The following is a 25120-nucleotide window of genomic DNA, read 5'->3' on the forward strand; positions in this document are numbered from 1 at the left end:
CTGTGACCCTCTACCACTGGAATCAGTAAATAGCTATGCTCACTTCTCTGCTAAAGGGTTTTATAACTGTTCCTGCTTGTATTTTTACCCCGTCGTGGTACAGATGGAGCTCATGTTCAGTGTGATGTCCTGATAAAGTCAAATCTGGCTCTTGAGGCTTATGAATCATGTGCATCTTGAAGAAAAACCGTCAGATTCGTACTGATAAAGTCACTTTGTCTATAAATGATTATGAAATCGTTCTGGATTCAACTTTGAACAAAGATAGTTCATGCCTACTACAAAGGGCGCTAAGCTGTTCTGACAACTTCCATTGTTGCTGCCATTTCCATGATAAATGTGTGTTTTTCTCTCAAACTTCAGAACAGCTCGTCTCTGTTGCACCGACAGCTGAGTGAGCGACATGCTGTGCAGCGAGAAGCCACGGCTACTGAATGAAAATGTCACACTTCAGATCAGCCCAGTCGTTCCCGCATAATCAGCCAACAGAGAAACAACAAAAGAGAAGCCCACATCTGTCTGCAAAGCTAAATGTCTGGTTGCATAACTGCACTTAAAGAGCAAGTCACCCCCTACAAAAGTATTACTCCACTCCCACTTCCTGTTTGAAAAATGCAACAAATGCTGTTGCCTAGCAGACCGAGAGGGCGGAGCCGCTAACAAATACACACACACAGGCTCACAACGACTTTGTGACATCATATGGTACTAGCTAATGTTCTAGGGTACCTCTTAGCCAATAGCGATTGCAGATTTAAATTCAAATGCAGTGCAGAGTTTTTACCTGACAATGGCACAGCACTGACAGTTTTAGGCAGAAAATTAAAATTTTTACTAAAATTCACTCAAGTGCAAAACTATTGACTACACGTGTCTGCAGCACAATTAGACACGCATTTATTTAGTTTATCAGAAAAAAAAGTTGATTTGGGGGTGACTTGCTCTTTAATAAAAGACCGAAACTTATTAAAAACGTGCCATTTCCAAGCAAAAACCTCGCATGCTGGTAAAATAACACATTGTCTAAAATGTTAACCACAGACATTTTTGCAGCAGTTAAAATAAACACAAGTACTTTAGCTTCAGTTTAGTTAAAATATAAAGAAAATGTCGTTCTGCTGGGGGACTTTAACGCTCACGTGGGCTACACCTGGATAGGTGTGGTTTGGAGGAACGCCCCCCCGGCCTGAATCTGAGCGGTGTTTTGTTACTAGACTTCTGTGCACATCATGGGTTGTCCATAATGAACACCATGTTCAAGCATAAAGGTGTCCATATGTGCTCTTGGCACCAGGATACCTTAGGCCGCAGTTTGATTATCGACTTTGTTGTTGTTTCATCTGATCTGCGGCCGCATGTCTTGGGCACTCGGGTGAAGAGTAGCGCGGAGCTGTCAACTGATCACTATCGTGGTGAGTTGGCTTTGATGGTGGGGGAGGACGCCGGTCAGACCTGGCAGACCTAAATGTATTGTGAGCATCTGCTGGAAATGTCTGGCGGAGTCTACTATCAGAAGGAACTTCAATTTTCACTTCCGACCGAATTCCGAACACATCTCGAGGGAAGCGGGGGACATTGAGTACAAGTGGGCCATGTTCTGTGCTTCCATTGTTGAGGCGGATGACCGGAGCTGTAGCCGCAGGGTTGTTGATGCCTGTCGTGGTGACAACGCTCAGATCTGCTGGTGGACACCAGCAGTTAGGGATGCTGTCAAGCTGAAGAAAGATGGGGCAGCAGGCTAAGTAGAGAGGCCCAGACTTCCCTCTCCCCAGCCACTTGGGCCAGCTTCTCCGCGGAATCCCAAGGTGTTCCCTGGCCAGCTGAGAAACATTCCCCAGTGTGTCCTGTCTTCCTTTTGGTCTCCTTCTGGTTGGACATACCTGGAAAATCTCACCATGGAGGCGTCCAGGAGGCATCTTAACTAGATACCTGAGCCACCTGAACTAGCTCCTCTCGGACAGCGGTTCTACTCCGGGCCCCTCCTGAATCACCTCGGGGGGGTTATTAAGATGTCCGACTAAAATTCTGTAAAATGAGTCAAAATCCTTCTGCCAGAGTTCACCAATTCTAGCATCATCACTTCTTCTAGTAACCAATGCTGGGCTCTTTATGACTGTACCTTTCCTCTCCTCTCAGACCTCGGTCAGCCCATTGTGAGCTTGGTTCTGGTTCTGCAGGGAGATTCTTCCTGGTATAGTAATTGACCCTGTGCTTATAAAGCATTGTGTGGAAGTGAAGATGAGGCAATTTGTTATTTTTCTCTTAAGTTGAATTTATTGCTTTTACTAAATGTCATTTTATTACATAATCTATTTATTTCGGAGCTGGTTTGAATCTGGACCCGATATGAAACGAGTGTGTTACTTGACGTGGCTTGATGACTTTGTCTCTCTATGTAATTTCAGCTATTTGCTTGCAGTGATTTAAACTGTATACATTTGGATGGGTTGAGGGTGTGATTCCTTGACGCAGTGCTCCTGAACCTGAATATTCCCTTCATCATGTCCATCTCAACTGAAAAATCACCTCAAGATCCAGACTGGTGGGTCTCAGGAGCGATCTGCTGCTATCTAGCGGTGAGCCGTTGTCATGGCAGCTCAAATCAAGGCGCACCTGTTGCCCGAGTGTTGAACCCTCGCAGCGGCGTTTCTCTAAAGAGGACCAGATATGTTCTCACGGATGAAATGTCGAACTTAGGTCAGACCGCACCACCCAGTCTGACCGAGGGCTCCCCGGTGACTAACCTGACTGTCGTTGTCCTTCTGCTCATCCCGTGCGTGGTCACCCTGCTCCTGTTCAACTGTCTCTTCCTGGGTTACAAGTTGCTGGTGCTGACCAAGAGGAGCAGGAGGAACCACCGAGGAGACACGGAGAAGATGCTCCTACGGTCCTCCCTGCTGAGAGTCGGAGCTTTTTCCCCGCTGCAGGACGGGAAGACAGTCTACATGTACCTATCAGAGCCCGTCCTGTCGCACCCGGTCACTTCCTCCAGAGCCTCGTCCAGAGACAGAGCTGGGGTGAATCCCAGGTTCCGCCAGCGGAGACCCGATGGCGCAACCGGCTCGGGGTCCCTGAGGGCGCCGAGCACCATCCGGGCCGCGGCCGCCCCCTCCTCCGCGGCGAGGCTTGAGGTCCCCCCCCTGCCCCCTGCGGACTCATGACACGTTCTGGTGGAGGAGTGCGCCTAATTTACTGCAGTCCAGTGGTTCGGAAACAGGACTGAACCTGGTTCCGCCCAACACTCCTATGGTACGTTTTTAAGATCTGGTTCTGCAGCCACCTGTGGCCCTTCTTCCTGATTAAAATGAATGTTTGTAAAGTGAAGCAATAACAGCAATAGTTCGGGTTGTTGAGCTTGTCATAAGAGGGGGAAATAGGTGGTCATATTTTCACCATGTCATTCATTCATAAACAACTATCAGTTCACCACTAAACCTTTAGTTGGCAAGTTATAGAATTCCTTTGGAGTAAAAAAAATTACTTTGTTTTCTGATTTATATTTTTAGGATTTGTACTTTTTAGTTTGCAAATAAAAGAAATTAAACCTAAAAATTATATTGCAAGCTAAATATTTAAAACTACAGTGTTTAGTTTTCTGCCGCTAGGGGGCAGTATTTACGTTTCAGGGTAGTTTTACACATCACCGTGACTGTCGCTAGTTTTTAAAAAAAAAGCATTACAGTAAATGTTACATGTGGAGCAGAAAGCATGGCGTGACTCTTCAGACTTTTTTAGTCCTTCAGTTAATTCCATCGAGAGAATGCAATGCAGATGCTAGTTTTCTGGCGTTGTAGTTTCTGGATCTGCTCGTAGCAAAATTATTTTCAAAACCAATGTGAAAGAACATAATTGTTCGAGTGATGTTGCCGTCGTGTGACATCATTAAATCCATGTTTCTTGTCACCTAAATGTTTTCTTTATATGTTATTTGTTAATAAAACACCAAATTTTCTTTGCTTTTTAAACAATGTGAAACAGTTTGAGACAACATCTGACTGTGCCAGAAAAGCAGTTCTTACTTGTGAATTTTTAAAAATGTTTTTACATAATTAGCAGCCATTTCCCTTTTTTAAGGTGGAATTCTGTGTTTCATTAGTTCTTATGAATCTATTCATTAATTCAAAATGTTGTATACCCTTGAGGCTAACAACAACAATAACAACAACTTGACATCAATCATCGAGAGGAGGGAACAAAGGAGTGGACGGTGGAGGGGAGGGGGGGACGGGTGCAGGGAGGATGCTAGTTAAGAAGATGCTCTGAAGAGCAGGGTCTCCAGGAGTTTCTTGAAAATTGAAAAGGAAGCCGCAGTTCTGGTAGTGCTTGGAAGGTCATTCCACATTTGTGGAACAATGCATGAGAAGAGTCTGGATTGTCCTGAGCTCAATGAACAGAGGGGTGACGTGTGCTCTTTTTGGCTGATTGAAGACCAGACGCGCCGCTGCGTTCTGGACCATTTGAAGAGGTCGCACAGTACTGCCTGGAAGACCAGTTAGAAGGGCATTGCAGTAATCGAGGCAAGAGATGACAGTAGATTGCACCAGGAGCTGGGTGACATGTTGTGTTAGGTATGGTCTGATCTTTCGTATGTTATACAGCGCAAAGCGGCATGAACGGGCAACAGAGGCAACATGATCTTTAAAGGTCAGGTGTTCATCAATCACAACACCTAGATTTCAAACTGCCTTTGAAGGAGCCAGAGATAGGAAGTCATTTTGGATTGAGATATTGTGCTGTATGGATGGTTTTGCTGGGATGACAAGTAGTTCAGTTTTAGAGAGGTTGAGTTGGAGATGGTGGGATTTCATCCATTTTAATATGTCAGAGAGACGGTTTGATATTCGTGCAGAGACAGTGTGGTCGTCCGGTGGAAATGACAGAAAGAGCTGGGTGTCGTCTGCATAGCAGTGGTAGGAGAAGCCATGTGATCGAATGATCTCACCTAGTGAGGTGATGTATATGGCAAAGAGAAGAGGTCCTAGTACAGAGCCCTGGGGGACTCCTGTGGCAAGATGGTGCACGGTAGAGGATTGTCCAAGCCAAGATACTGAATGATCGTCCTGTGAGGTACAATTCAAACCAGGCATGTGCTTTCTCTGTGATGCCCATGCTAGAGAGTGTGGACAAAAGGAAGCCATGGTTGACAGTGTCAAATGCAGCCGATAAGTCGAGCAGGATAAGCACTGAGGATTTGCCTGTCGCTCTAGCTTCTTTTAAGGATTCAGTCACAGCTAACAGAGCAGTTTCAGTGGAGTGGCCCTTTTTGAACCCAGATTGGTAAAGGTCAAGCAGACAGTTTTGTGTGAGGTATTCTGTGATCTGCTTGAAAGCCACCCTTTCAATGATTTTAGACAGAAAAGGGAGGAGAGAGATAGGTCTGTAGTTCTCCACATGATTTGGAGGAAGAGATGGGTTTTTTTAGCAGCGGTTTAACCTGAGCATGCTTGAGAGAGGTGGGAAATGTACCGGATGTCAGTGAAGCGTTGATCACATGTGTGACTGCTGTGGCTACTGTAGGAGCAATAGCTTGGAGCAGCTTAGACGGAATGGGGTCCTGTGGGCATGTAATAGGGCGGCTGCATGTGAGAAGCTTGGACACACAGTTCTCAGTGACAGGGGAAAAAGAGGAAAATGAAGCAGTAGGGCTTGAGATGGTTGGGCTAGAGGGGGTTTGTGGTAGCAAATGTTCAGGAGTGGCCAGTTGAGTAGCTCGTATCAGTAACAATCTAACTGATTTAAATATTAATGCCTCTGTCAGTGCGCCCCAGGGCAGCTGTGGCTACATCGTAGCTCATCACCATCAAGTGTGTGAATGGATGAATGATTCACTGACTGTAGTGTAAAGTGCTTTGGAGTCCTTACTTTGTAAGGTGTTATACAAGAGCGGGTCATTTATCATTTAAAAGTTCTAAACACTAAATAGTGCAGAAATGCAAAAAAATAAATAATAACTCAACATTGTGTGTTGAGGTTTAACATTGTCATCAATGTTATTTTTATTGCAGAGAGTTAATGATATGAGAGTAACGTTATGTGTTAGTTTTATTTTGAAGGGCAATTCAGCGGGTGGAGAGGATTATTTCCGGTTCCAGTAATCAGCAGTTATGCTAAGGAAAGCCACTCTGTTCTGAAGTAAATGGATAAATTGTAAGCTGTGGGTTAGTTGATAGTAGTCTGAATAAAAAGTCCCCTAAACGAGTAACCCAAAATCCAGATTCTCCAATATTGTTTTCTCATGTACGCAACATTGACATTGTATTCTTAGTATGAAAAGTAGGAGATGACAAAGTGTTGTGAACTTACCACTGCTTTATTGCAAGCGGAGTAATGTGCAATATTTTATTTAGTCTACAGACTCTCTTAAGAGACAACTTAGATTCAGCGTACATAGGGTAAGTGTAGCATACTAGCTTATGTTTTCTTGTAGCAATAACTATGTGTACAACACATTTGCAGTGCAACAACACAAACATTTCACTCAGAGTTGATACAATTACTAAACTAAAAACGTTAGTTTTCCTGTGGAAAAAGGAATTAAATCTTAAAATGAGAAATTATGTGCACAACACCCTTTATGTGCACCATAATAAACAATTAACTCTCTCCAGAGGCTTTTTCTTAGACATAATTTGGAGTTTAGCTACAAGCTTTTTTGTGAAAAAATAAATGTCATAAATGAGAGCAAGAACAATGACATATGTGCAACTGCAACATACAAATGTAGCTTTCCCTGTCAAAAAATAAACTCAAAAGTGCAATATAAACATGCCGTAGCACATAAAATGATATAATTTCAAGACAACTTGTCTGCATGTGGGAGATAACAGACAGAAGTGTGCAAACAATTTCACAGCATTGGCAAAAAATAAATTTAATCAAAATAAAAACTATTGAGCTCTATCTGTAAACATACCTATTTCAGGTGAGGTAGAAAGGAGTAAGGAGATTGCCATGGGCAATGAATTGCACAGTAAAAAACTAAAATAAAACTAAATAAACATTGGAGCTCAATCTGTAGGCCTGGCTCTATCCTCGTTTTAGCTGAGGCATTTCTGGTAACTTAGAAATATGGGATGGAGGTTAGGAACACACCCAAAGCTTACTTCTGATTAAGCAGAATGAATGGCAGATTTGCCTTGCAAAATTTAAGCAGACCCAAACGCATAGTGAGGGTCTGCTGGGAACGCCTGGCAGAAGAACCTGTCAAGACGGTCTTCAACTCCCACCTCCGGCAGAGCTTTGACCACGTCCCGAGAGCAGTGGGGGACATTGAGTCCGAGTGGGCCTTGTTCCACTCTGCGATTGTCGAGGCGGCTGTTGCTAGCTGTGGTCGTAAGGTGGCCGGTGCCAGTCGTGGTGGCAACCCCCGTACCCGCTGGTGGACACCAGAGGTTCGGGGAGCCGTCAGGCTGAAGAAGGAGGCCTACAGGGCGTGGCTGGTCTGTGGGTCTCCGGAGGCAGCAGACAGGTACCGGATAGCCAAGCGGGGTGCAGCAGTGGCAGTTGCCGAGGCAAAATCTCGGGCGTGGGAGGAGTTTGGTGAGGCCATGGAGAAAGACTATCGATCGGCTCCAAAGAGGTTCTGGCAAACTGTCCGGCGCCTCAGGAGAGGAAGGCAGCAACTCGCTCACACTGTTTACAGTGGGGATGGGGAGCTGCTGACGTCAACTGAGGCTATAGTCGGACGGTGGAAGGAATACTTTGAGGAGCTCCTCAATCCCACCAATGCGCATTCCGAGGAGGAACCAGAGCTGGGAGGCCTGGGGATGGACTGTCCGATCTCGGGGGCAGAAGTTACTGAGGTAGTCAAACAACTACACAGCGGCGGAGCCCCGGGGGCGGATGAGGTTCGTCCTGGGTATCTCAAGGCTATGGATGTTGTAGGGCTGTCATGGTTGACACGTCTCTACAACATTGCGTGGTCATCGGGGGCAGTTCCTAGGGAGTGGCAGACCGGGGTGGTGGTCCCCATCTTTAAGAAGGGTGACCTGAGGGTGTGTTCCAACTATAGGGGGATCACACTCCTCAGCCTCCCTGGAAAGGTCTACTCCAAGGTACTGGAGAGGAGGGTCCGATCGATAGTTGAATCTCAGATAGAGGAGGAGCAATGTGGTTTTCGTCCTGGCCGTGGAACTGTGGACCAGCTCTATACCCTTGCAAGGGTGATGGAGGGGGCATGGGAGTTTGCCCAACCAATCCACATGTGCTTTGTGGATTTGGAGAAGGCTTATGACCGTGTCCCCAGGGGCACCCTGTGGGGGACGCTCCAGGAGTATGGGGTGGGTGGCTTTCTGTTAAGGGCCATTCAGTCCCTTTACCAGAGGAGCGTGAGTTTGGTCCGCATAGCCGGTAGTAAGTCGGACCTGTTCCCAGTGAGGGTTGGACTCCGCCAGGGCTGCCCTTTGTCACCGGTTCTGTTCATCACATTTATGGACAGAATTTCTAGACGCAGCCGTGGTGTGGAGTGTGTCGAGTTTGGTGGCAGGAGAATCTCGTCTCTGCTTTTTGCGGATGATGTGGTCCTCCTAGCTTCATCCAGCTCTGACCTTCAGCTCTTGCTGGGTAGGTTCGCGGCCGAATGTGAAGCGGCTGGGATGAGGATCAGCACCTCCAAATCTGAGACCATGGTTCTCGACCGGAAAAGGGTGGCTTGCCACCTCCGGGTCGGGGGAGAGGTCCTACCTCAAGTGGAGGAGTTTAAGTATCTCGGGGTCTTGTTCACGAGTGAGGGTAGGAGGGATCGGGAGATCGACAGGCGGATTGGTTCGGCGTCTGCAGTGATGCGGACGCTGAGCCGATCTGTCGTGGGGAAGAGGGAGCTGAGCCAGAAAGCCAGGCTCTCGATTTACCGGTCGATCTACGTCCCAATCCTCACCTATGGTCATGAGCTTTGGGTAATGACCGAAAGAACGAGATCGCGGATACAAGCGGCCGAAATGAGTTTCCTCCGTAGGGTGGCCGGGCTCAGCCTTAGAGATAGGGTGAGGAGCTCGGACATTCGGGAGGGACTCGGAGTAGAACCGCTGCTCCTCCGGATCGAAAGGAGCCAGTTGAGGTGGTTTGGGCATCTGGTCAGGATGCCTCCTGGACGCCTCCCTGGGGAGGTGTTTCGGGCATGTCCTGCCGGCAGAAGGCCCCCGGGTCGACCCAGGACACGTTGGAGAAGTTACATCTCCAATCTGGTCCGGGAACGCCTTGGGGTCCTGCCGGAGGAGCTGGTGGACAAGGCCGGGGAGAGGACGGCCTGGAGCTCCCTAGTTGGGATGCTGCCCCCGCGACCCGGACCCGGAAAAGCGGAGGAAGACGAGAGAGACGAGAAAATTTAAGCATCTCAGCATTTTTTGCACTTAACCTGCTCCTCTTCTCATCCATAATAAGTCCTGCTGTGCTGAAAAAATGCTCTCTATCTACGCTTGTGCAAGGTGAACATGGATAGGAACGTGCTGCTTGTGCGAGAGCAGGAAATTGGTGCTCATTGGCTTTCCAGAAATCAAGGAGCTGTTTGTTATCTGGAATAACTGGCTTTGATAGGTAAAGAGCAATCTCTGCTGATGTGGTGTTGATGTCAGCAGCAGCTTCATGTTAGCCATCTTCAGCCAACAGTTCAGCATACATCGCATGCAAGCCAGTCCGTGGTACTTTCTGTGGGGGCTCGAAGTTGCTCGCTGCAGAACTCTCCTCACTGACCTGTTGCTCCACTACAGTGGCCCGGCTCAGGACGTCAGAGCCTGTGTATCTGTGGCTTGAGTGTGGTGTGGAAAAACCTGTCTTTATACCTTTTTTGTTAGAAGAGAAACAGAAAAAAAGAAAACAAATCATTAGTCTGTCGTGATGGATTTCATAGATCTTGCTTAGCGTGTTTTTTTTTAGTCATGGGCTTAGCTGGCCTCATAGCACAGTCCCCACATGTTTGTTCCATTCTATATTTGTCTACATAACTGCTTATTTGTAAATCGAATTTGAAAAGAAATGCCAACAGGTAAGAAAAAACACAAAGCTATGGTTACATTTTACTTTTAGCAAAGCTAGACAGAGACGGAGCATAATAATCTTTAATACACACTCACACACACACGCACACACACACAAATATACAGTTTTTTTCTCACCTTGGATTGAGGAGTGTTGCAATCGTGTACAGAGGCTCAGATTCCATGTCCTTGAATCTCTTCTTGACAGATTCCTACATTGTGGCTTTGACGGTTTTTACACCATGGTCAGTCTCCTGTGTTTTCTCAAGAAGACGAGTTAAGGCTTTGATGGATGGAATTACATCCGCAGCTGATGCTGTTGATTCAGTTATTTTGCGTGTGAGCTTATCAAAGGGGTCAAGCAGTGAAATCAGATTTTCAATCAATTTCCATTGGCTAGGGATGAACATGCAAGGCAGATCATAGTTGGCTGCATAACTGCAAAGGGCATGTTTCTGTTCCACTAAACTTTTTTAGCATAGCAACAGTACTGTTTAGTTATCAGGCTTCTCTCTTGTGGAACCAGCTCCCAGCCTTAGTCCATGAGGCAGACACTTTGGCTACATTTAAGAATAGGCTTAAAACATTTTTATTTGATAGGGCCTATGGTTAAAATCTGATGTTAGCCTAAATCTGGACAAGTGGGGGAGTAGAGGGAGGTGGAGTGTACAGTCGGTAAAGACGACTCTCCCTTGCCCTGCCTCCAACATGCCTCCATCTAAATAGGATAGATTATCCAGAGTTATCTCTGTAGTTATGCTGCTATAGGCTTAGACTGCTGGAGGATACACTGACCACTTTCCACACTCTACTGCTTTCTTTTACTCTCTGCTCTTTAACTGTATTACTTTCTGCAATTTCAGCTGTTAACTTTATTTTCTCTCTAAGTGTTTTTCTCCCCAGAAGAAGCTACAACGATGTTCTGCTGAGCTGTGGTGGCCTCATGGAGGGGGCCATCGTCTAGCACACTGCTGCTAACCACTTAAACATTCTACCTCTCCTGATAACTTTTTGCTTTCCTTGACGTTGGACGTAATACTGCTAGTTTACCCGTTTATTTAGAGATCCACTAGGATAAATACAATAAAGTTGATCTCACCAAACAGAATATTTACTAAGACATCACAATAGAACTATAGACACATTTGTGTGTGTGTGTGTGTGTGTGTGTGTGTGTGTGTGTGTGTGTGTGTGTGTGTGTGTGTGTGTGTGTGTGTGTCTGTCTGTCTGTCTGTCTGTCTGTCTGTCTGTCTGTCTGTCTGTCTGTCTGTCTGTCTGTCTGTCTGCCTGCCTGCCTGCCTGCCTGCCTGCCTGCCTGCCTGCCTGCCTGCCTGCCTGCCTGCCTGCCTGCCTGCCTGCCTGCCTGCCTGCCTGCCTGCCTGCCTGCCTGCCTGCCTGCCTGCCTGCCTGCCTGCCTGCCTGCCTGCCTGCCTGCCTGCCTGCCTGCCTGCCTGCCTGCCTGCCTGCCTGCCTGCCTGCCTGCCTGCCTGCCTGCCTGCCTGCCTGCCTGCCTGCCTGCCTGCCTGCCTGCCTGCCTGCCTGCCTGCCTGCCTGCCTGCCTGCCTGCCTGCCTGCCTGCCTGCCTGCCTGCCTGCCTGCCTGCCTGCCTGCCTGCCTGCCTGCCTGCCTGCCTGCCTGCCTGCCTGCCTGCCTGCCTGCCTGCCTGCCTGCCTGCCTGCCTGCCTGCCTGCCTGCCTGCCTGCCTGCCTGCCTGCCTGCCTGCCTGCCTGCCTGCCTGCCTGCCTGCCTGCCTGCCTGCCTGCCTGCCTGCCTGCCTGCCTGCCTGCCTGCCTGCCTGCCTGCCTGCCTGCCTGCCTGCCTGCCTGCCTGCCTGCCTGCCTGCCTGCCTGCCTGCCTGCCTGCCTGCCTGCCTGTCTGCTCTGTCTGCTCTGTCTGCTCTGTCTGTCTTCTCGATCCCCAGTGAGTCGTGGAGGATGGCTGCTTATACTGAGCCAGGATTCTCTGGAGGTTTCTTCCTGTTAAAAGGGAGTTTTCCTCTTCACTGTCGCTGCATGCTTGCTTAGTATGAGGATTGCTGTATAGTCACTGACACTCCTCAGTGACTTGATGCAATTTGCTGGGATCCTTATTTAGGAAACATTATTTCTGATTGGCTTAATGAACTGTGAATTGGAATGTTTATCATGTGAAGTGCCTTGAGACGACTCTTGTCGTGATTTGGCGCTAGATAAATAAACTTGAATTGAATTGAATTGAATTGAATACTGTTCCACCGGGTGGGGACATCCTGCTGTAGCCATTTGAGCTGCTGGGGTGGGCTTTCTTTCTGAATGTCTTATAGCCTGGAGTAAGCAAGCAGAGAATGCTTAAAATGACCGACCATGCGTCGCCCAGTTGCGATGACGTCAATTACTCCACGCTGTTTCAAAACACCCTCATTCACAACAAACTGGAGTGTGAGTGCCATACACGGCAGGCTTGGTAAACCAGCATCCTTCATAGCCTTCGCCATGTTACTTGCATTATCCCGTAGGATAACGTGTACTTTTTCCTTTGGGGTCCCCCATGTGTGGAACATGTCTGTGAAAGCTTTAGCGATGGCAGCAGCCGTGTGTAATCCAGGAAACTCTTGTGAGTGAAGCACAACTCTCCTCAGCTCGAACTTTTCATCAATAAACTGTGCAGTTAGACTCAGCATCGATATGGTACTCACACTAGAACTCCAAATGTCACTCGTAAAGCCGACTGACACAATTTTGTCATCCTGGATGAGGCTTTGGATTTGACTGTATATACTATGATATAGCTCCGGCAGGCATTCATCTGTGAAATATTTATGACTAGGCAGCATGTAGCATGGGTCCAAGCAGTTAATGAGGCGTTTTCTTCGACAACAGAAAGCAGCTGATGGTCAAGGCATATGAATTCCATTACCTTGGGATTTAGTTCTTTCTTTTTGTTGCTGTTGCTGCTGTAAGGTTGCTGTCGTTTATATGTCTCTGTTACACTCAGCTGAGTTAGCGGTGTCACTGCTGCACGTTGCTTTTCTCTCTCCGACTTAGCATCAGCCAAAGTTGTAAACTCGGTGTACTCCTTGGTGTGAGAAACTTTCAGATGTCTTACCAGGTTTGTTGTGTTGAAATTCTTTTGTAGCATTCCTTCTCGGGGTATCTCCTTTGCAAACACGTTGCAAACTGCAAATTTGTTGTCCTTTTCGGACACATTGTAAAACTTCCACACCGGTGACGCCATTTTCAGTGTAGGTGCTTCGAAGAGACCACGCCCCAATAGGAGACCTGGATCTGAGAAGCGGGAAAGCTTGCCCTGGCGGCGGTTAGTTGTAAACGTCACCTGCTTTGATCTATTTTGAAAACTCCGATCAAAACCGATAGGGGCGCTATTGGCAGATTGGGATCAAATACCGATCCATTGGTGCATCCCTGGTAAGAACTACACATTGTCACTTTAAATAGCAAGCTTAATATTTAGTTTGGGTATAAATGTTTAGTTTGAAGCTAAATATTTTATTACAAATTAAATATTTAGCTCCAAATTCAGTATTTATTTTGAGAAGTAAATACTTAACTCCAAAAATATCTAGCTTGCTAATTAAATATTTAGAAGGGAACTGATATTGACACACGAATATATGACATGGTGGAAAATATGACTTAGAAAAATTGACACCCATTTTATTTCTGCTATGACAGGCTAAATATGCCAAAATGTTATGGCTAAATTCTGACCGTTTCTATTTTTACAAATGGCACCCCATAGGATTCTGCTATTGGTGAAAGGCTGAGCTGCCTGTGAGTTCAGCTCAGCTTCACAACGTAATTTACCTAAAGAGTAATTTCTTGTTCAGAGCCACTTTTCTCTTTTTAGCCCAACAATGAGAGGGTAATGACATGTTCTAAAATAAGTTTTCAGTCAAGTTCACTTGGTGGAACACAGATTAGAGTTGCACATGTGGTAAAAATGGCTCCTTCCTTTGTAAAGGCCGCAGACCCCCGCTGCTCTGAGTGCATATGCAGCAAACGGCTACATTTGAAAAGGCTACCAGTCAGAGATTCATTTTATTTTTATCATAGCACCTACCTATTCAGACAAGCCAATAACATTGTCCATTTTACTATTTTTATTTTTTTGTTTTTTATATGTTTCTGTTGGTTTTAACTTGCCTGGTGTAGTTTTTATGCCATATAAATACCAAAGTTGCTCCATTCCCAGCAGGAAGCAGAACACATGAGTCATATCCGCCGCAGCAGCACTCACGAGAAGCTGACTGATGTGAACCTCGGTGTTCCCGTGCACCCGTTTGGTAAACTGGTCATGGACTGTGAGTACATCAACCTGCCTTCGGACACGTCTGCAGCAGCTTCTGGACTGGACAGTGACTTCGGAGCAAGTGCAGGTATGTGATTCTTTTGCATCCAAGTTCTAATGATAGGAATTTAGATCAGACATCATGCCAACAAGAAACCCACTTAAAGAAAAGCCAAACAGGGTCACAAAGGAAATATATTATTAGAGTATGATGTTGCAGAGGAACAGCAGGTTAGCTTCCTGGTTAAAATAATCATTTTTAGTTCGTTTTTTCCAATTATTTCACCTGTAGGATGCCGTCCTGACTTCACCAAAGAATTAAATGTATGAAAATCATTATTTTAAGTTTAAATTCAAAGATCTGGACGTTCTGTCTTCCAGGTGTCTCCCTGAGGATTCTGTCAGCGGACAGCGATGGCCTGTCCAACGGTGTCCTGTCCTCAGCTCTGGAGTGGGATTATTATGACCCGTGCTACGTCAAACAGAACAATATACCCAATCACACCCACCACAGAGCCGTCATGCACACAAAGCAGTACTGGGTCTAAACCCACCCTTTTAATTTTGTTTTATCATATATTTTATATAAGTATGTACGTCTTATTTTGAAGTTTTTGTCACAATAATTTCCCACTTTTATATCATTCGTCAGCACTCTGCCACTAAACCCGTTTATAATAGTCATTCTGCACCTTTATTGTGAAATGTTTCCTGTTCTCTTGTGTTGATTCTAAATCAAGTCACTGTTTTTCTACTTGGTCTGTTCCGTTTCACACAAATCCTCACATTTTAAAGATTATGTCACGATTTGAAAGGTTGTGACTCACCCAATGGTCTTAAGAATTTAATAAAGTGTTTTGAATAAACTCATTAATGCCCTGGTCCTCTTGGTTCAGTAAAAGTTTAAATACTGACACAAACAGCTTCTTTTGGTTTCCAGAGGAAACTGAAATGAAAATCATGACATCACTGCTCTTTGATAACTGTCTACTTATGTTTTCTTGTTATGCTGCAACAATAGATTTTCCTTGAGGCTCACTGGGCAGGTTTTATGGTGGCGCAGGAGTTAAGTGCGTGGCCCATAATCGGAAGGTTGCAGGTTCGAGCCCCGCTCAGTTTGTCGCTGTCATTGTGTCCTTGGGCAAGACACGTAACCCCTCTTGCCTGCTGGTGGTGGTGGAGGGACCCGTGGCAGCTGTGTACGGCAGCCTCGCCTCTGTCAGCGCGCCCCAGGGCATCTGTGGCTACATCGTAACTCATCCCCACCAGCGTGTGAATGGGTGAATGACTGTGTTGTAAAGTGCTATAACGTCCACACATGGTCAGTTTTCATGTACAGTTTGACCTCTTCAGTATCTGGCCATATGGAGACAGGAGTCTACATGTATCTGCCGGATCCTGCATGCCATCAGCTGGAGTTCAGAGCCTCTCTGCAGCTCTGAACACATGATAACGTATTGTCTACATCATGTTCCTTCCTCATGGTCTTCTCTGCCAAGCAGTGGCCTTATCTATCCGCTTGCTTCACAGGACAAAAAATGAACTTCTACAACTCATAAGTTGAATAATCATTAAATAAATGTTTGTTTATTGTCAATTATAATAATTATAAATGAAATGTTTTGATTAACCTGTGCTTAAATTAATAAGGTTGATTAATCTGTGCTTGAATTACTGAAGTTTGAAATGACTTGTATATATGATTAAATGAATGTTGGATATGACAAGGTTCATTAGAGATAAATTAGTTAAGTTAAACTTATGAGATATTTTCTTACCCCCCACAAATCAGAGCATCCTGTATCTGAAAGAAGGCGTGTTTTCTGAGGTTCTTGGTAAAACTCTTCTTACATGGCCAATTCTGATTTGTCAAGTAATCATAATATGAGAATATTAAAACAGAATCACTTAGTGATTCAGCACTTCAACTTCTAGCTTCCAACATCCTGTGAGGTTCACCACTCAGTTGTAGAGAAAGCTTCGGACAGGCCATCCGAAGCGAACCCTCTTAAACCCAAAGCTTTTGACAAGCTAAAAGCTGCCTACAGCTGATACAGCAAAACGGTTCCTGCAGAACAAAGCTGACACAGCAAGATTCCTTAAGAATCCATTTGAGACGCAAAATAGTTTCAACTGTTGTGACCTGGAGGCGACTCTGGACTGACCTGGTCGTACTGCGGTTAATCTACGGACTTCTGTACTTTGGGGTCACCCGACCCCCTGACATCTCGGATCCAAAAGAGTCTCCACTTGGGGTACGTAGACATGACAGATTGCGTCTGATGCCCTTTTGATGAGAACTAACTTCATAGTTAAATGCAAACCAAATTATTTTCAAAAAAAACTCAGGTCTTCTAGATACGAAGGTTCTGATAACCTCACATTCACATAGTCACCATACATCACATCCCATCCACCTAGATCCATCCATCACAGTAAATATTAGTTAACTTGTCATGTTTTAATTGTTTGGGAAATAAATTATTACTTTTTATAAACCTAAGTCTCCTTGAAGTAGCACGAAGTGTGTTTGATCACTGAAAAAGCAAAGAATCCTAGAATCTTCTGATTAAACATTCAAAAGACCAAGCAGGTTGATATTCTATATTTATATAGAATATCACATCTTCCTGGTCATAATTAAAGGCAATACAATAATCTTAAAAGCAACAATTACCTCTCTACAGTGCCTTGGGGGGTTCCATGACTCTAGAAGGTGCTATATCAAATACAGACCATTTGAACATTTTGTTAAGGTGTGTTCAATAGATTTGTAATCTGCAGCTTCTGAGCAGCAGAGGGCGCTGTAGTGAAGTGAATATTGGATAAATCTGGTTTCATGAAGAGTTCTAAAATTTTATAATTTTTAAATAAATGTTTTTAATAACCAGAAACTAAACTTCATAATCGTTTCCCTACAAAACAATGCATTCCTGATTACTTAAATGTAATAAACCAATAATAAAATAACAGAAACTTGGCAATAAAATGACTCCTCTGTTGTTGGAACATTTTATTTCCTGTTAAGATATCTGTACATTAATGATCAAGTGTCACTTGTTTTTTTTCTAATTTCATAGACAGCGTGGCTGTTGCTGCACAACAAAAACTAGATGGAAAAACTGACACTTTACTCAAAGCTTGAGAGGAAATTCAATACAATCTGCTTGAGCTTAGCGTCAGAAGCTTCAGAGATTTTACCATCAGCCCTGAAAAAAAAAAAAAAAAAAAAGATTACAACATATCTGCATACTTAAAGAGGGGAAAACATGCACAACTCTAAACCCTCATACATTCCTTAATGTTTATGGCGTTTCTACTCCTTGTGCACAAAAATGCTGAAACAAAACTTCTATAGAAATATATATTAAGTCGCAATTTATTACATGAATTTCATTCTTAGCTTTAGCAGTAATAAAATGTGTTTGAGATTTAACCAGTTTATTGCCAGATTCATGATCAAACCCAAAATTGTGAACATGTAAACATTTTTAAATCTACTGTTTGTGTTTTGTTTAGAGGGCTTGTTTTGTGGGTAAATTTTCAACACTTTGGAGTGTCACAAATGTGCATAAAAATATTTTTCGTTTTTTTTTTTATTATCTAAATGCAGTGTCAGTCATTCCCCTGCTACACTGGGTATGGAAATTATTCAGACCCACATCAGTTTTTTACTCCGTTATATTGCAGCACTTTTATCCTCATTAATGTACACACAGCACCCAGTACTGACAGAAAAATGTATGCTGAGTTTTTTAAAAGTTATTAAAAGACAAAGTGAAATATCACATGGTCCTACTAAGTATTAAGACCCTGTGCTGTGACACTCATATTTAACTCGGGTGCTTTCCACTTCTTCTGATCACCCTTGAGATGGTCCTACACCTTCACAGGAGTCCAGCTGTGTTTGATTATACTGGATTTGACTAGGAAAGCCACACACCTCTCTATAGCAGACCTTACAGCTCACAATGCATGTCAGAGCAAATGAGAATCATGAGGTCAAAGCAACTGTCTGAAGAGCTTTAATCCTGGCAGTGGAGAGGAAGAACATATCAAACAGCAAAATAAAACATGATTTCCTTCTTTCTGGTTTAATGAAAGACGGCACAAACGAGGGATTTTGTGATCTCGCGACTCGAGCGGGGAAGCCGCTCTCCCGGTGTGCACGGGAGTGCAGTGATTTTGCGAGTAAACCGTTCCACTGCCATTCTGTGCCGATGAAACCTCCAGTGGTAAGGGCAGAGTGGCCTCCATAATCCTTAAATGGAAAAGGTTTGGGATGACCAGAACCCTTCCTAGAGCAGGCAGTCTGGCCAAACTGGGCTACCAGGGAGAAGAGCCTTGGTGAGAGAGGTAAGGAAGAACCCAAAGATCACTGTGACTGAGCTCCAGAGATGTAGTCAGGAGATGGGAGAAAGTTGTGAAAAGTCAACCATCACTGCAGCTCTCCACCAGTCAGGGCTTTATGGCAGAGTGGCCCGTCAGAAGACTCTCCTCAGTGCAAGACACAAGAAAGCCTGAATGAAGTTTGCTAAAAGACACCTGAAGGACCCAGAGATGGTGAGAAATAAGATTCTCTGGTCTGATGAGAACAAGATCGAGCTCTTTGGCCTTAATTCTAAGCTGTATGTGTGGAGAAAACCAGGCACTGCTCATCACCTGTTCAATACAGTCCCCACAATGAAGCATAGCAGCGGTAGCATCATGCTGTGGGGTGTTTTTCAGCTGTAAGGACAGGACGACTGGTTTTAATAAAGGGAACGATGACTGCGGACAAGTACAGGAATATCCTGGACAATAACTGTCTCCAAAGTGCGGAGGACCTCAGACTGGTCCAAAGGTTTACCTTTCAATACGACAATGACCCTAAGCACACACCTAAAATAACAAAGGAGGGAATTCAAGGCAACTCTGTGACGGTTCTTGAACGCCCCAGCCAGAGCCCTGACTTAACCCAATGAGCATCTCTGTGGAGACCTAAAAATGTCTGTCCACCAACGTTCACCCTCCAACCTGACAGAACTGGAGAGGATCAGCAAGAAGGAATGGCAGAGGATCCTCAAATCCAGATGTAGGAAACGTGTTGCATTTTTACCGAGAAGACTCATGGCTGTATTAGCTCAAAAGGTACTTCTACTAAATATTGAGCAAAGGGTCTGAATACTTAGGATCATCTGATATTTCAGGGTTTTTTTTTTAAAATAAATCTGCATAAATTTCTAAAATTCTGTGTTTTTCTGTCAATGTGGGGTGCTGTGTGTGCATTAATGAGGAAAAAGTTAATTTAATGGATTTTGGCAAATGGCTGCAATATTAAAAAAAAAAAGAGTCCAAAAAATTGACGCAGGGCCTGAATACTTTCTGAATACATGAACAAATATGCTATCTATTGGAAAACAAAAACTTTAAATCAAGTGTGATTGGTCTGGTAACCCAAACAAAATAATAATAAATGCTGATATTTTGGCTTATTACAAAATATTATTTACATGCGTCAATGGCACAATAAATGACAAAGAAGCAGGAAAGCTATCAAGTCATTTAAGCATTATATTAAATGCAGCAAAGGAATTTTATTATTTTTGGTACTCCCCCAAAAATACACATCCTGTGAAAAAACTTATTCACTGAATTTGCACAGCAAAAATTATTCACATAAACACAAAATGTCCTAGGAGTGCAAAAGGGTTAACTTACTTAATATTTGCCAGAAGGTCTTGTTGCTGACTCAGGATGTGTTGCAGGAACGCCTTCTCAAACTTGGTGATCTTGCTTGGCTCCATTTTGTCCAAATGTCCTCTAACACCCGCATAAATCACTGCTACCTGTTCTTCGATAGCCATTGGAGCTGAAAGACAAAAGAAATTCAGGGGGTGAAAATAAAAACAGACATTACGAGTGAGATGATGAAATGAACACACAACACTCACAGTACTGTCCCTGTTTGAGCAGCTCGGTCAGACGCACGCCACGGTTCAGCAGTTGCTGGGTGGCGGCGTCCAAATCAGATCCAAACTGGGCAAAAGCAGCCACCTCACGATACTGGGCCAGCTCCAGCTTCATGGTTCCAGCCACCTGATGGGAGTGAGAGACAGAAATCAGCACACCAGGAAATGTTTCAGTGGGAGAAAGGTTGGGATGTTTGCAGGACTGACCTGCTTCATAGCTCTGGTCTGAGCAGCAGATCCAACACGCGACACAGACAGACCCACGTTGATGGCCGGACGAATACCCTTGTAGAACAGCTCCGTCTCCAAGAAGATCTGTGGGGAAATAAAAGCATTTAGAGGGGAGTTCATGATGAATAAATGCTTGGATGAAACAAATCACCCTCTTACCTGTCCGTCTGTAATGGAAATGACGTTGGTGGGAATGTAGGCTGACACGTCGCCAGCCTGAGTTTCAATCACAGGGAGAGCCGTGAGGGAGCCGCCGCCAAAGTTATCGTTCATCTTAGCAGCTCTCTCCAGCAGACGGGAATGCAGGTAGAAGACATCTCCGGGGTACGCCTCGCGACCGGGGGGACGGCGGAGCAGCAGGGACATCTGACGGTAGGCGACGGCCTGCAGAAAAATTCAAAAGAACCCTGGAGCAAACGGATTTATAAGCACAAGAAAAACTATAAAAAAGGAAATAAATCCCACCTGTTTGGAGAGATCATCATAGATGATCAGCGCATGCTTGCCGTTGTCTCTGAAATATTCCCCCATGGAGCAGCCTGAGTAGGGAGCCAGGTATTGCAGCGGAGCCGCATCAGAGGCTGTAGCAGACACCACAATGGTGTACTTCATGGCGTCAGCATCGGTCAGCCTCTTCACCAGCTGAGCCACCGTGGACCTCTTCTGGCCTATGGCGACATAGATGCAGTACAGCTTCTTCTTCTCGTCCGTCCCATCGTTGAAGCGCTTCTGGTTGATGATCGTGTCGATGGCGATTGCAGTTTTGCTGCAACAATAAATGAAGGACTTAAAAAACTCTGGATAAAATAAAATTTGTGGTCATATAGACTGATTTTCTCTCTGTCAAGAAACAATATGTTTCATTGTAGATTAAAAATTGATAAAGATGATAAAAAAACAATTAGCAACAATGTTTCAAAGGCATCAGCAGCAACACCAAAAGCTGCCAGACACAGAATCCTTGTACCCCGTCTGCCTGTCTCCAATGATGAGCTCACGCTGTCCACGTCCAATAGGGACCAAACTGTCCACAGCTTTGATGCCAGTCTGCATTGGCTCCCTCACAGAGATGCGAGGGATGATACCAGGAGCCTTCAGACCCACACGCCTGCGAACTTTTGAGCCAAGAGGGCCCTTAGGAGAAGGATGGAGAATAAACCAGAATTAGACCTAGTCTTCCTAAAAGCGTGACACGTCAGGATGATCTTCAACCGTGAGTCAAGTCAGTTTTCCTTCATGTGACGTCAGCTTGAATCTGATGCCATCGTGTCTGTCCTGAACTTTGATTTGCATATTTTGGGGATGATGAATGAGCACAAGTACCTTTCCATCGATGGCGTTTCCCAAAGCATCAACAACTCTGCCCAGAAGCTCCTCACCAACAGGCACGTCCACAATAGCGCCTGTCCTCTTGACGATGTCACCCTCTTTGATCAGTTTGTCATTACCAAACACCACAACGCCAACGTTGTCTGGCTCCAAGTTCAGCGACATGCCCTGGATAAGAACATGAAGCCATTTGCAGATTACAAAAACTTGCACGTGTACATTTGCAGAAAACATTTTTGAAACTGCAAATTAGGGTTGGGTGATTTGTATAATTATTTCCACCACCGATCATCAGTCCAATAAATGCGATGGGCGATATATTTGTGCATGCCACTCTTTGAGCAATGTCATGATGCACGAACTGATTTACGAACACAGAAGAAGTCCAAACACTGATTTTTTTTTAGAAGCACAGCGCTGGAAGTTCCTTTTTGATTTTTCTTTTCCTTTAATTTTTTATTTGTAGTTTGATAAGAGTGACGTAAAAACTGCTTATATTAAACATGTTTAAAGCATTAAAAAGAAGCCTCATCTTTGTTTCCCTGTAGTGCCCACCATTGTGGTATTTTATTGAAACAAAATGTTTTTTTTCCTGAACAAAAGCTACTGGATTTCTTTCTTTTAGGAGTCTGAGTAGGGAATGAAATGAATTGCTGCTGCGTTTGAACGCACTCTGAGGAGGGAGCATTTGCTCGCAGCCAGCAGTCGCATGATCCATTTACTCCCTTCACTTTCATTTTAAAATAATAATCATTCAATAATGTTAAATTTCTATTAATTTTGAATTAATATTTAGTCTAAACAAGCTGATCAGAGTGCCCCAGTAAGGCATTAACAATGTATTTAAACGACTTCCCTTAAATTAGGAACATTTAACCTGCTGCAGTCCAACCGCACACTCCTTCAGCGTAAACCTGAACTGGTCACCTGCAGCTTGTGCGTATTCAAATGCCTCTAGGGAGCTTGCTGAGGTTGTTATGAAGTTCTGGACTTTTGACTCAGACAGACTCGTGGCTGTTTAAATGTTGTTCTGGATGAGCCCATGCTCTGCTGACACATTCGAAGCAGGAGCTGAATAACGAGCGCTACCTGAGCCAAAGTTTTCAAATCAAGAAAAATGTCTCCAAATGAAATAACCTGAAGTCTACCAGACTATCTGAAAGATAGAAGGGTTTCCACTCGACACTCTGCTCTTATGCATAATGTCGAGTGCGTCACAGACGCCCTCCGAGCTCCTCTTCAGCACACCGCTTGCGCCCACTGTCGGCAGCAAGATGCGGAGAAAGTGTGAGATAATGCTCAGATGCGCTGATCGAGATCTTTTTAAATTTATTCTCCGCAATGTTTTCTGTGCATAACGTGTAAAATATCTGTCATTAACAAACTAACTCACGGATAAAAATAAATAAACAAATCGCCTCTAGTAAAATCAACCGTACCGGCTCAGCCCATCGTCGATGGTCAAATAATTCATCCCATCGCCCAACCCTACTGCAAATGTCAAATCAGTCAAAGCAAATGCTTAAGCTCGGACACATCCGTGCATTTCCTTCAGTCGAAGATCACCTTCAGACCAGAGGAGAATTCCACCATCTCTTCTGCCTGCACATTCCTCAGACCGTACACTCTAGCAATACCATCACCGATGGACAGCACACGACCAGTCTCCTCCAGATCAGCACTGGTGTCAGCTCCTATGATCTTCTCCTCCAGAATGGAAGAGACTTCAGCTGTGCCTTTAAAGAATGGGTAATGAGCAAGATTCATATGAGCCCTACTGACAAAAAGCTAAACCATTTTCATGTAGATGGAAACCAGTTTCCTGAAAAACCAACCTGTTTTCTGCAGCCATGGATGTGTGGTGTGCAGGTTCTTGGCCCCTACACACACAGCAGCAAAGTTCTTGGAAACCTTTAGCACAGTCAAGAGATATTTAACGAAATCAGTTTTTTATTTCCACTTTAATTATTTGTTTAACAACCAATTTGTAACAAATTTTAGGTTAAATCCAGATAATCAAAGCAGTCTAATGCAGCATTCATCCAATAAAAGTTAAGTACTGTGCTTTATAGGGGTTTTCTAACAGATGTGCATTAATTCAAAGAATTATTTTTGAAGGATTGTTTCAATGCTGCACCTATTTTGCCCATAAAGGGAATACATTAAATTCTAATTAGGCAGTTCTAAGTGACATTTTGCATATATTTGGAGCATTTCTAGTAAGATCTAGAGTAAAACAAAAATGCAGTATACAAACAAAAAATCTAATTTATTCAGGTATTTGATGATAAAACTCAAAAGACTGAATAAATCTGAAAGTTGGAAAATTAGGCACAAAGTTCTGACATGCTTTATTTTTACATGTCGTGACTTTGAGAATGGGATTTTATCATTTTAAACACAGCTAAATGTGTCAAACATGCGGACGAAGCTGAAATAAAAGCCTAAAAGCCCTTTAATTTTTCAATAATTCGTAGTTAAAAATAAATGTTTATAATTCTATTGGACAATATTCAAAAATGAAATATAAATAAAAATTAGCATAAACATAATAGCTAGCAAGCAGAGATAAACCTGAACTATTTATTCAGCGTTCCAAAATGAGCACAGTAGACTCTACCGCTGACCAAATACTAAATGTGTAATTTATTACACAACAAAAATAAGCTTATTGTCCTAAAGGTCTGTCGACCAACAGTCGGCCAGTGAAGGGCCCGGTGTCCTCCAGTTCAAAGACGAGTGCAGAAACCACACGGAAACGATTTGTCTGATAAAACCCCACATTTCTCGTTCATGAAATCAAAAACTACGCATAAACAATTTAGATGTTCTTACAAATCCAGCTCTTCGAGGTAAATTGCGGACAAGAGCCGCTGCCAAGCGAACTGACAGCATTTTTTTATCCTGTGTGTGTCCTGCACCGGGAACTGAGGGAGAAGGATGGCAAATCGGACACGGAAGGATTTGTGGAGGGGTCACGGAAACCAGGAAGTGCATTAAAATAAAATACCTCTTTCTTTTTGGAAAAACAAACCTGCATGTTTCCATAAAATATTCATGTTAAATTATGTTTGACTGACATATATAATGTTTTAAAGTAATTAACTTATTTTTAGTGATATAACAGATATCCTGTTAAATTGTGCTTTTATTTTGAAAGTTAAAAAACAATTCTACTATGAAAGCAGTAAATGTGAGAAACTCTGAAAAATAAACTATTAATACATGAATCTCAGATTTTTTTGTTCACCTCTCTATATTGCATCAAACGCACTGGTTCAAATAAAGAACATGACAGTTAGCTGCTTCCTCTTTATTTGTTAACAAGTGTCTTGTTGTTATGGTTATGCA

General features: G+C 44.1%; 3 protein-coding genes across 3 annotated transcripts in view; 2 read left to right on the forward strand and 1 right to left on the reverse strand.

Moving 5' to 3' along the window:
• The window catches only part of LOC107373312 (homeodomain-interacting protein kinase 4-like), a 745746-nt gene that overhangs the window by 692109 nt on the left and 28517 nt on the right, over positions 1–25120 (forward strand). The gene's annotated exons all lie outside the window — the stretch shown is intronic.
• hwa (huluwa) lies at positions 2242–15124 on the forward strand. Its single transcript, XM_054744465.2, is given in 4 exon segments — positions 2242–3151; positions 3153–3249; positions 14163–14346; positions 14640–15124. Coding segments are annotated over 4 exon segments (1098 nt in total). The 5' UTR covers positions 2242–2501; the 3' UTR covers positions 14807–15124.
• atp5fa1 (ATP synthase F1 subunit alpha) lies at positions 17257–24955 on the reverse strand. The gene is made up of 11 exons (XM_015942984.3): positions 24605–24955; positions 23605–23680; positions 23336–23505; positions 21764–21937; positions 21408–21574; positions 20906–21206; positions 20600–20824; positions 20417–20524; positions 20192–20336; positions 19959–20109; positions 17257–17467 (listed from the first exon to the last, which is right to left on the reverse strand). Exons 1-11 carry the CDS (start codon positions 24815–24817, stop codon positions 17389–17391), a joined length of 1809 nt encoding a protein of 602 aa, XP_015798470.2. The 5' UTR covers positions 24818–24955; the 3' UTR covers positions 17257–17388.

The sequence above is a fragment of the Nothobranchius furzeri genome, chromosome 6 (assembly GCF_043380555.1).
Source record: "Nothobranchius furzeri strain GRZ-AD chromosome 6, NfurGRZ-RIMD1, whole genome shotgun sequence".
In the NCBI taxonomy this organism is placed as follows: Eukaryota; Metazoa; Chordata; class Actinopteri; order Cyprinodontiformes; family Nothobranchiidae; genus Nothobranchius; species Nothobranchius furzeri.